Source organism: Mobula birostris, unplaced genomic scaffold, assembly GCF_030028105.1.
Source record: "Mobula birostris isolate sMobBir1 unplaced genomic scaffold, sMobBir1.hap1 scaffold_287, whole genome shotgun sequence".
Classification (NCBI taxonomy): domain Eukaryota; kingdom Metazoa; phylum Chordata; class Chondrichthyes; order Myliobatiformes; family Myliobatidae; genus Mobula; species Mobula birostris.
The window spans coordinates 449000-461335 of NW_027275927.1; the positions used below are offsets into that span (position 1 = coordinate 449000).

Below are 12336 nucleotides of genomic sequence, written 5' to 3' on the forward strand. Positions count from 1 at the left end.
CATACTATAAAATTGTATCCAAGAAGTAGATTCTGTCTCACAGTACAGATTGCATCTGAAATCGCACATTTTCCCTACTCTAGTCAAATTATCACCCATAATGGTCCCAGTGTGAGAAAACAGCCCTTTGTAATTACAGTACCCACTTGAAACTGGAGTAACTCCATCTGAAATCCTGTTAATGTTACCCATACAACAGGTGAGCTTTGTAGAATCTGTTGTATTTGAGATGAACAAAGTAACTGTAAATAGCTTTGTTTGGGGGGGGGAGTGGGGGGTGGAAGGGAAGTTTTCAATTTTTATTGTAATTGCTCCTATAACAATATTCATTGTACAGTGAGATTACCTTTATTTTTTTGCTGGAATAAAATTTGTAATTTGGAACAAAGTTTTCCTGTAATTTATTTCTGTGGAGTAAGTGCTACTGTTCTTGAAATTCTTGGAGTTAGCAATTAGTTCCAGTTGGCTTTGTGCTGGGGTGGTTGTGCAGACTGCAGTAGTCAGTGGAGCAAATGGGTGGGTAATTTGGGAGATTCCACATTGCTGTTTTCAGTGGGCTGCATGTGTTTACTCTTGGTGCTTCTTGGCATTTCTTATATCTACAGTGATATTTACCTGATTATTAGTGAATGGAAATGGAGATTGGTGGTTCACAGCTTGTGTAAGGAGACAACACCTTCTGGTAGGTGTTCCAGGGAATCTTCTGTTTGAAATGGAATTACTATCATGGCCAAACATTTACTCAGGGCAGGAGAAAGGCAGATTTTGCTAATGTTCCTGAGGAGCTTCCCCTTCAGTCATCTTCCTCTTGCTCCTGCTAGTCATCCTCCTTTGACTTGGTTTCTACCTGCTCTTCCTTGCATGTAGGCAAACTTCACCTAATGTGGCAAAAATTAGTGGAGGCTACCTGGAATGATCTTGAGGCCAGGAAGTTAAAAGTTCCTTTCCTGGGTCCGAGCCAGGTGTCCATGAAGGTCATTTGTACAAAATAGCACCTAGTTTGGTTGGCCTTCAAGAAGCTGAGTGGGTCTTGCATTTGGGCATTTTGTGCCTCTAGCCCAGAATGGTCTGACATCCAACATGGTGCTACCAGCAAAATAGTTCACACCTACAGTGAGTACCCCTGGCTGGTGGGAGCAAACTGAGGCTGCATGCAGTCTGCTCAGGAGCTGCCTAGGGTTCTGAGGGCAGCTTGTGCCCCTTTAACTGATTCTGAAATAAATGCAGCATGTGGTGTTTTCCTCTCTGATTGCCAAACTAGAGTGGTTGATGGATCTGGCAGCTCCAACGTGTTGGGGAAGGCTGCACATCAAATTGACAACATGATGGTAGAACATCAGCTGCCCAAAATACACTGCAATTGTAACTGGTAGAGGTTCACCTGAAAAGTGTTTCAGTTCTAGCCACACATATTCATGCTTGCATTATCAGTGATGAAGCTCTAGCCAGATTTCTGATTCTGCCTCAACATAACCAAAAATGCATGTTACCCTTCTTTTCCACATTCTCTCTCATTTCTGTCTCAAGCAAAGGGGCTGGCGCCCATGAATAGGTTTCCCAATGGTTGTTGTAGTAATGTTTCCCTCCAATTCCCTCCCCATCTCCTTTTTGTGATTGTGGGTTAGCCTTTGTACAGCTAGCAATGGCATCTTCAACCCCCTCCCCCAATCACTTCCCTCATTACCCAATTCAGTAGAACAACTCCTTTTGCAACATCGCAGGCTATTACTCCAGAGATCTTATGCTACCAGTCTCACCCTTAGGTTAACCTGGGCATGCAGATCCCTCCTCTCCAGCTCAATTTCAGTAATGGGGATGATAGACGAAGGAAAGTATCAGCTGAATTTTCACAAAAACTTTTTAATTTGTACAACAGAAAACATCACAGTCCTCTGTCATCCCTACTCATGGTATCTCAAAATACTGGTCTTTCAGCCCACATCACCATCCCTGGATACAGACAGCAGAATGAACCAGTGATTGATGGGGCCCCTACACGAGGAGTAGGCAGCCTTGGTTCAATGTCCATAATGGCTGGGCAGGACCTTGAGAACTGGGCACATGGCATGCATGGCTGGAACAGTTCAGGAGGAGGTCTAGGCAATGACAGCCCAGATGTTCTGCTCTTCCAGTGTCCTGAGCATATAACTGCCAGGGGATGGCCAAGTCCTGGTGTCAATCCTGGTTCTAATGGAAAGAATCCTTAATCTCATGTACACATCCAGCTGGGTCCTATTGTCAATTCCACCCCAGGGAACTTGTCTCCCACTCCAGGGGACCTAATTAGTCACACATTGGAATGGCTCGCACCCTACAAAGCAGCTGCCTGTCCACTCGTGTGGTAGCAGGATGCAGAGGAGAAAAATCCCCTTGTCAGAACCACAGCTGGGACAGGTTGATACAATGCATTGAGATGGGGGAGTGATAGAGGTCAGATCCTCCTTGCCAACAGATCTCTGATGTTCACATTCGACTTCTGGCATACTGCCCGGCCCTTCTGCGAACCTCCTCCAAGTCAGAACTATTCCCGGTTCCCTTGGCGATAAGGTCAGAGCCTCCAGCACTCCCGCCCATGCCCGCACAAACAGCCAGGGCCCAGTCCACCGCAGACAGACTGCTCTGCATGTCCTGGAATAAACAGGCAGTCAGACTAGCCAAGTGGTTGGTGGAGGGGGAGCAGAGGAATAATTCAGTGTGGGAGAGTTCAAGGAGGAAGGAATTTGTAGGGGTAGGGAGACAAAATGTGGAGATTAGGAGTGTTGGATGTGGGACAGTCCACTTGCTCCAACCTCATGGAGGAAGATCATAGGGAAGAAAGGACAGGTGAGGTGGGGCAGTGGGTGTTGTTCAGCGGAATGGTGGAACTCTGCAGTGTGGGGTTGGCAGAGAAAGGGATTACTGTGCTCGGCACACAGAGGAAGAAGCCCATCATGTTACCACTCACCTGGGGAACCCGACACACACACAGAACCTTGCCCCCAGGATGGGGGCTCAGTAACATTACACAGCAGCTCGGACACTGGATGGACAGAAGCTTCACCATCTTCTCCAGGACCTGGAACAGAGAGAGAGGCAAGTCTGGAGAGGAAGAGAGAGGGGGAGGGGGAGGAGGAGGGATGGTTGAAAGATGGTGGTGGTAGGGATTTTTGGGGGAGGGGAGGTTGTGGGTGACACACTCACAGTGATGGGCTGTTCTGGTACGGTATCCACAACTAACGTCTGGTCTGGTGACTGCGCCAGGACAACGTGGAGATGGTCGGCGGCCTGGGTGGGGTGGGGAGAGGTTCCAGTCCCATAGTCACAGGAAGAGAGGGATTGGGGTGGGGGGGGGGGGGAAGAAAAACAGATGTCAGGTAGTCAACTCCCACCACCTCAGCAAACCCCACCCACACCACACTGCAGCTGAACACCATCCCAGTGCACCACCCCTTGGGCTGGCTTCCCATGATTAGGAGGTAACCAAAAACAAAATAAGCTCGTCAAGAGCTGTCACAGCAACAACCCTGCACTCAATGTCAGCAAGACCAAGGAATTGAATGTGGACGTCAGGAAAATGCACACATCCTCTTTGAAGAATCTGCAGTGAAGAGGGTAAGCACCTTTAAGTTCCTGGGCGTTAACATCTTAGAGAATCTATCCTGGGCCCACAATAACGACAAAGGCACACCAGCAGCTATAGGTCATTAGGAGTTTGCTAGTCTTTAGTGACATACTAAATCTCCTCAATGTCTACAGGTGTACCATGAAGAGCATTCTGACTGGTTTCATCACCATCTTGTTTGGAGCCTCCACTGCACAGGAGTTGTGTTTTGTTGTGTGTGTGAGATGTGGGAATTCTGGAAGATCTCTAGCCTCCTGGATAACCACATCTGCACCAGCTCCTCAGAGAATGTGTTAAGGAACTGGAGCTTGGTTGCAGGAGGCAGGTAACTGGGTGACTGTCAGGAGAAGGAAGGGAAATGGGCCGTCAGTGCAGAGAACCCATGTGGCTGATCCCCTCAATAATAAGTATACTATTTTGGATACTGTTGAGGGGGATGACCTACCAGGTGAGGAGATCCTTAAGAGAGACTTTAGGGAGCTAGGTAGAAAGCTGAAAAACAGGATCTCTAGGGTGGTAATCTCTGGATTGCTGCCTGTGCCACCTGCCAGTGAGGGTAAGAACAGGATGATTTGGTAGATGAAGATGTAGCTAAGCAACTGGTGCAGGTGGAAGGGTTTCAGATTTCTGGATCATTGGGATCTCTTCTGGGAAAGGTATGACCTATACAAAAGGGACGGGTTACACCTGAACCCGAGGGGAATCAATATCCTTGCAGGCAGGTTTGCTAGAGTTGTTTGGGAGGGTGTAATCTGATTTGGCAGGGTGATGGGAGTCAGAGTGATAGGGCTGAGTAATGGGGTAGTTGGTTTACAAATACAGACTGTGTATAGTGAGAATGCTAGCAAGGAGAGGCTGATGATAGAGCAAAATTGCAGTCAACGGGCTGAGTTTCAGTGTAAAAGGGGGATAAAATCAAAAAGGGTGATGGATACAGGACTGAAGGTGTTATATTTGAATGCACACCGTATATGGAATAACATAGATGAACTTGTAGCAGTTACACATCGGCATGTATGATGTTGAGGGCATCACTGAATCACGGCTGAAAGAAGATTATGGCTGGGAGTTTAACGTACAAGGATGCCCATTGTATTGACAGGGCAAGCAGATGGGCTGGGGTGGCTTTGTTGGTTAAAAAAAATGAAATCACATCTTTAGAAAAAGGTGACATAGGATTAGAAGATGTAGAATTGTTGTGGATAGAGCTGAGAAACTGCAAGATTAAATAGACCCTGATGAGAGTTGTATACAAAACTCTGAACAGTAGAAAATGTAGTCTACAAATTACAATGGGAGACATTAAGTGCATGTCAAAAGGGCAATGTTATGATAGTCATGGGGGGATTTCAATATGCAGGTAGACTGGGGAAAATCAGGTTGGTGCAGGATCCCAAGGGGGAATTTCTAGAATACCTTCAAGATGTCTTTTTAGAGCAGCTCATGGTCGAGCCCACTAGGGGATCAGCTATTCTGTACCGGGTGTCAAGGCAGTGCTCAGTCAGGACAGACAGGAGAACTCGACCAGTGAAACGTTATGGGTGGAACTGAGAAATAAAGTTATGACCACGTTAATGGGGCTATATTACAGACCACCCAACAGTTCAGAGAAACAAATTTGCAAAGAGATTGCAGACTGTCGCAACAAACATCAGGTTGTTTATGGTAAGTGATATTAACGTAACATTCCACATACTGACTGAGACTCCCATACTATAAAAGGACTAGATGGGATAGAGTTTGTCAAATGTGTTGGGGAAGGTTTCCTTACTCACTACGTAGAAGTCCCAATGAGAGAGCACGTGATATTTGATCTGCTATTAGGGAATGAGACAGGGCAGGTGACAGAAATTTGTGCAAAGAAACACTTTGCATCTAGTGATCACAATGCCATTAGTTTTAAAGTAAATATGGAAAAAGATGGGTCTGGTCTGCAGGTTGAGATTCTAAATTGGAGACAGGCCAGTTTTAATGCTATCAGAAAGGATCTGGCAAGTGTAGATAGGGACAGGCAGTTTTCTGGCAAAAATATACTTGGTAAATGGGAGACTTTCAAAGGTGAATTTTTGAGAGTACAAAGCTTTTATGTGCCTGTCATGATAAAGATAACAGGTGTAGGAAACCTTGGTTTTCAAGAGATATTGAGGCCCTGGTTAAGAAAAATAAAGGTGGTGTATGGCAGGTAGGAACCAATGAGGTGCTTGTGGGGTTTTGGAAATGCAAGAGAACACTTAAGAAAAAAAAATCAGGAGGGCTAAACAAAGACATGAGATTGCCCTAGTAGACAAGGTGAAGGAGAATCCTAGGGATTCTACAGGTAAGTTAAGAGCAAAAGGATTGCAAGGGACAAAGTTGACTGATTTTGAAGATCAGAATGGTAAACCATGTGTGGAGACAGGGGAGATCATAATTTTTTTTATTGCATCTGTATTTACTCAGGAGACTGACACAGAGTCTATAAAAGTGAGACAAAGCTGCAGCAATTTTCATGGAGATTACAGAGGAGATATTTGCTCTCCTGAGGCAAATTGGGGTGGATAAATCACCAGGGCCTGACAAGGTGTTTCCTTGTACCCTGTAGGAGGCATGTGCAGAAATTACTGGGGCCTATCAAAGATATTTAAATCATCCTTAGTGATGGGTGAGGTACCAGAGGATTGGAGGATAACGAATATTGTTCCCCTGTTCAAGGAAGGCTCTAAAAATAAACCAGGAAACTATAGGCTGGTGAGCCTGACATCAGTAGTGGGAAAGTTATTGGAGGGTATGCTAAGGGACAGGATATCTGAGTATTTGGATAGACATGGACGGATTAAGGTTAGTCAGCATGACTTCGTACATGGTAGGTCATATCTAACCAATCTTACAGATTTTTTTCTGGAAAGTAGATGAAGGCAAGGCAGTGGATGTTGTCTCCATCGACGTTAGTAAGTCATTTGACAAGGTCCTCTATGGGAGGTTGGTCAAGAAGGTTCAGTCACTTGACATTCAAGATCAGGTAGTAAATTGGATTAGACATTGGCTTTCTGGGAGAAGCCAGAGAGTGGTAGTAGATGGTTGCCTCTCTAACTGGAGACTTGCGACTAGCGGTGTGCCACAGTGATCAGTGTTGGGTCAGCTGTTGTTTGGCACAGACTAGATGGGCCAAAGTCCTGTTTCTGTGCTGTACTTTTCTGTGAATCTGTGAGAGAGAAGCTGGCCAAAGTTCACTGGAAAGGATGATGGCAGCGCAGCAATGGCTGGAGTCTCTGGGAGTAATTCAAAAGGCACGGGATAGATACATCTCAAAGAAGTGGTGTTCTAAAGGCAGGATGATGCAACCATGGCTGACCAAAGCCAATATAAAAGCCAAAGAGAGGGCATATAATAGAGCAAAAATCAATGAGAATTAGAGGATTGGAAAACTTTTAAAAACCAACAGAAGGCAACTAAAAGTAGCCGTAAAAAAGGTAAAGATGGACTACGCCAATAATACTAAAGAGGATATCAAAAGTTTCTTCGGATATATAAAGTGTAAAAGAGACATGAGTGTAGATGACTGCTGGAAAATAATGGTGGCTAGATAGCAATGGCAGGCAAAGAAATGGCAGATGAACTTAAGTATTTTGTATCACTCTTCACTTTAGAAAATACTAGCAGCAGTGTGGCAGAAATTAAGGAGTGTCAGAGAGCAGAAGTGAGTGTAGTTGCTATTACTAAGGAGATGGTGGTTGAGATGTTGAAAGGTCTGAAGGTGGATAAGTCACCTGGACCAGATGAACTACACCCCAGGGCTCTGATAGAGGTGGGGTGGCTGAAGAGATTGTGGAGGTATTAGTAATGATCTTTCAAAAATCAATTGATTCTGGCATGGTTCCAGAGGACTGTCATTCCACTCCTCAAGAAGGGAGAAGGGAGAGAGGTAGGAAAAAGGAAATTATAGGCCAGTTAGCCTGACCTCAGTGGCTGGGAAAATGTTGGGAGTCGTTTGCTAAGGATGTGTTTTCGGGGTACTTGGAGGTACATGACAAAATAGGCTGTAGTCAACATGGTTTCATTAAGGGAAACTTTTGCCTGACAAATCTGTTGGAATTCTTTGAAGAAATAACAAGCAAGATAGACAAAGGAGAATCAGTGGATGTTTTGTACTTGGATTTTCAGAAGGCCTTTGACAAGGTGTCATACATGAGGCTGTTTAAAAATTTGAAGGCCCGTGGTATTACAGAAAAGGTTCTAGCATGGATAGAGTATTGACTGATTGCCAGGAGGAAAAGAGTGGTAATAAAAGGAGACTTTTGCGGTTGACTCCTAGTTACTAGTGGTGTTCCACAGGTGCCTGTGTTGTGATGCTTCTATCTGCGTTATATCTCAATGATTTGTGGCCAATATGAAGATGGGTGGAGGGGCAGGTGGTTTTGAGGAAGCAGGGACATACAGATTAGGAGAATGGACAAAGAAATGGCAGATGGAATACAGTTAAAAGTGTATGGTCATGCACTTTGCTACGAGAAATAAAATAATAGATTATTTTCGAAATGGAGAGAAAATTCAAAAATCTCAGGTGGAAAGGAACTTGGGAGTCCCCGTGCCGGATTCCCTAAAGGCTAATTTGCAGGTTGAGTTGGTGGTGAGAAAGGCAAATGCAATGTTAGCATTATTTTCAAGGGACTGGAATATAAAAGTAAGGAAGTAATATTGAAGCTTTATAAAGCTTTGGTGATGTTTCACTTGGAGTATTGTGGGCAGTTTTGGGCCCTCTATCTAAGAAAGGATGTGCTGACATCAGGGAGGGTTCAAAGGAGATTCAGGAAAATGACCCTGGGATTGAAAGGCTTATCATTTGAGGAGTGTTTGATGGCTCCTAGCCTGTACTGGCTAGAGTTCAGAAGAATGGGGTCAGGGGAGGTGGGGTTGGCTTTCATTGAAACATATTGAATATCGAAAGGCCTAGATAGGGTGGAGGTGGAGAGGATGTTTCCTTGATGGGAGAGTCTAAGACCAGAGCACACAATCTCAGAATAGAGGGAAGTCCATTTAGAATGGAGGTGAGGAGGAATTTTATTTAGCCATAGTGTGGTGAAGCTGTGGAATTCATTGCCACAGGTGGATGGGGAGGCCAAGCCACTAGGTATTTTTAAGGCAAAGGTTGATGAATTCTTAATCAGTCAGGGCGCAAAGGGGTATGGGGAGAGGGCAGGAGACTAGGACTGAGGGGGAAATGGCAGAGCAGACTCGATGGGCCAAACAGCCTAATTCTGTTCCTCTGTCCTCTGGTCTAAAAGAGGCTGCAGAGGCTTGTAGATTCAGCCAGCTCCATCACAGGAGCAACCCATCGGGCACATCTTCAAAAGGAGGTGGCGTCCATCATTAAGCATCTCTCTACTCACTTCTACCGTCAAGGTAGGAGTCTAAACACCCACAGTCAACAATTAAGAAATGGCTTTCTCCCCTGCACCATCAGATTTCTGAACGGTCCCCGAACCCATAACCACTATCACTATTCCACTAGTCATTAATTTTTTTACAGTGGCATGCAAAAGTTTGGGCACCCCGATCAAAATTTCTGTTACTGTGACTAACTAAGCAAGTAAAAATGAATGATTTCCAAAAGGCATAAAGCTAAAGATGACTCATTTCTTTAATATTTTAAGCAAGAAAACTTTTTTATTTCCATCTTTTACAGTTTCAAAATAAAAAAAGGAAAAGGGCCCGAAGCAAAAGTTTGGGCACCCTGCATGGCAGAACTTAATAACACCCCCTTTGGCAAGTATCACAGCTTGTAAACGCTTCCTGTAGCCAGCTAAGAGTCCTTCAATTCTTTTTTAGGGGATTTTCGCCCATTCTTCCTTGCAAAAGGCTTCTAGTTCTATGAGATTCTCAGGCCATCTTGCATGCACTGCTCTTTTGAGGTCTATCCACAGATTCTCAATGATGTTTAGGGTGGGGGACTGTGAGGGCCATGGCAAAACCTTCAGCTTGTGCCTCTTGAGGTAGTCCATTGTGGATTTTAAGGTGTGTTTAGGATCATTATCCTGTTGTAGAAGCCATCCTCTTTTCATCAGTTTTTTTTTTACAGACAGTGTGATGTTTGCTTCCAGAATTTGCTGGTATTTAATTGAATTCATTCTTCCCTCTACCAGTGAAATGTTCCCCGTGCCACTGGCTGCAACACAAGCCCAAAGCATGATCGATCCACCCCCGTGCTTAACAGTTAGAGAGGTGTTCTTTTCATGAAATTCTGCACCCTTTTTTCTCCAAACATACCTTTGCTCATTGCGGCCAAAAAGTTCTATTTGAACTTCATCAGTCCACAGGACTTGTTTCCAAAATGCATCAGGCTTGTTTAGATGTTCTTTTGAATAGAACTTTCAAGGGTGCAGAATTTCATGAAAAGAACACCTCTCCAACTGTTAAGCACGGGGGTGGATCGATCATGCTTTGGGCTTGTGTTGCAGCCAGTGGCACGGGGAACATTTCACTGGTAGAGGGAAGAATGAATTCAATTAAATACCAGCAAATTCTGGAAGCAAACATCACACCGTCTGTAAAAAAAGAAAGCCAAAGATGAAAAGAGGATGACTTCTACAACAGGATAATGATCCTAAACACACCTCAAAATCTACAATGGACTACCTCAAGAGGCGCAAGCCATGGCCCTCACAGTCCCCCGAACTAAACGTCATCGAAAATCTGTGGATAGAACTCAAATGAGCGGTGCATGCAAGAGGCCCAAGAATCTCACAGAACTAGAAGCCTTTTGCAAGGAAGAATGGGTGAAAATCCCCCAAAAAAGAATTGAAAGACTCTTAGCTGGCTACGGGAAGTGTTTACAAGCTGCGATACTTGCCAAAGGGAGTGTTGCTAAGTACTGACCATGAAGAGTGCCCAAACATTTGCATGCCACTGTACGTAACTAGTTCTGCCTGCATTGTACCGCTGCCACAAATCAACAGATTTCACAACTAAGATCAGTGACAATAAACCCAATACTGATACCTGTTGCCCCACCCTCCCCCCAGCTCCAAGCTCACCCACCTCTCGCTCCTCCAGCTTGCGGGTGTGGGTGTTGGCGGCTCGCTGCAGGGCACGGAGCCGGTGCTGGAGCTGCCGGCGTTCCCGCTGCGGGAGCGTTGCTCCATCCACCACCTGAGGAACACAATGCTGTCAAGAGTCCGGGAAGCGGGGAGCTCACAGAGGGAGGGGGCACCACACCAAGCAAAGTGTGATTACCGAGAGGAGCATTACTGAGGGAGTGTCCCCCTTAGGAGGGATTGGTACCGAGGGCGAGTCACACTGTGGGAGGGGCGGTACCGGGGGAGAGTCGCACTGTGGGAGGGGCGGTACTGAGGAAAGTTCTCACGTCAGTCAGCCGGCCGATGTCCTTGCCAAGCCTGCGGGCATCAAGCAGTGATTTGGGGACATCTTGTGTCTGTGCCGACATGGAGTTCACCTCCTCGCACAGGGCACTGCCCATCGCTCGAGCCTGTGGGCACAAACACAAGAAAATAAGCACCTGCGATTCAGCAAGCAAGCAACAACTTCTTTATTAACTGTATAAAGAGAGCAGTAAAAAGAAGAGGAGGCTGCTTGCCCAGTCAGTCCAATTGCTCACTTCCCAGGATCCCCTCAATATCTGTGTCATCAGTGCTCAGGGACACAGGCTGCAAATCGCTGTAAGCTGTGAGGAGAGATATCATAGAGGCATTTAAGGGCTCAGATACACACAGGAACGTGCAGAAAACGGGGAATAGAGACTCTGTGACAGCAACAGGAATTAGTTCAATCATTACCAGTTTAATTCAGCACTATATGGTGGATGGGCTGTGCCTTCTGGGGAGAGATTGCTCCTCATCTCAGTACTGAATGGCCAACTCATCATCCTGAGACTGAGACTGTGGACACCTCAGCCGGGAAAACGATCACTCTGGCCCCAAGGAATTTTGTCCATTTAATCTCTTCAAGGGCAATTCTCTCACACCAGAACTCTCGCTGCATCCTTCCTTGGGGAAGGAGACTCGATGTGGTCACAGCAGTATCCAATGTGACTGGAGTGAGACCCCTCAACTCATGTACATACACCCATGAAAGGCCAACTGAATCCCATCTCCAAGTCAATCTGTCCCTTCCTTTTACACAGTGTCCACATCCCTCCATCCTCTGCACATTTATGTGCCTATCTAAGATCCTTTAAAAAGCTGTCATATTTATCTGCCCCACCACCCCTAGCAGCCCATTGCAGGCCCCCACCACTCCCCTTTTAAAAAAACCTTGCCCCATATGCCTGGTTTGAGCTTTCCCCCTCTCACCTGCCTGGCTTCCTGACCCGTCACCGCGATCAGTCGGCTGACTCCACGCCCCAGCTGCCTCTCGGAGATGATGGCCACGTCTTGGATCAGTCCCGTCCGTAACAAATGTCTGCACAGAGAGAAAGAGGATTAGTAAGGACACAAAGTGCATGGCACAACTACTTCCACACTCTCCCATCACACATTTCTGGAGTCAGACGCCGAGGGAAGATCCCTCTACGCCGCCCAATCACAAACTCCTGGGGTCAGACGCCGAGGGAAGCTCCCTCTACGCCGCCCAATCACAAACTCCTGGGGTCAGACGCCGAGGGAGGATCCCTCTACGCCGCCCAATCACAAACTCCTGGGGTCAGACGCCGAGGGTGGATCCCTCTACGCCGCCCAATCACAAACTCCTGGGGTCAGACGCCGAGGGAGGATCCCTCTACGCCGCCCAATCACAAACTCCTG

At 46.2% G+C, this 12336-nt stretch overlaps 1 protein-coding gene across 1 annotated transcript in view; it reads right to left on the minus strand.

Moving 5' to 3' along the window:
* Positions 1 to 1844: 1844 nt before the first annotated feature.
* aars2 (alanyl-tRNA synthetase 2, mitochondrial (putative)) overlaps positions 1845 to 12336 on the minus strand; it is a 90665-nt gene continuing 80173 nt past the window's right edge. Inside the window, exons 17-22 of the mRNA XM_072250364.1 lie at positions 11887 to 11995; positions 10941 to 11063; positions 10616 to 10726; positions 3181 to 3264; positions 2945 to 3055; positions 1845 to 2628 (exon numbers count right to left, since the gene is read on the minus strand). Of these exons, the coding sequence (XP_072106465.1) occupies positions 2464 to 2628; positions 2945 to 3055; positions 3181 to 3264; positions 10616 to 10726; positions 10941 to 11063; positions 11887 to 11995 (703 nt within the window). The 3' untranslated portion in view covers positions 1845 to 2463. The remainder of the gene's footprint in view (positions 2629 to 2944; positions 3056 to 3180; positions 3265 to 10615; positions 10727 to 10940; positions 11064 to 11886; positions 11996 to 12336) is intronic.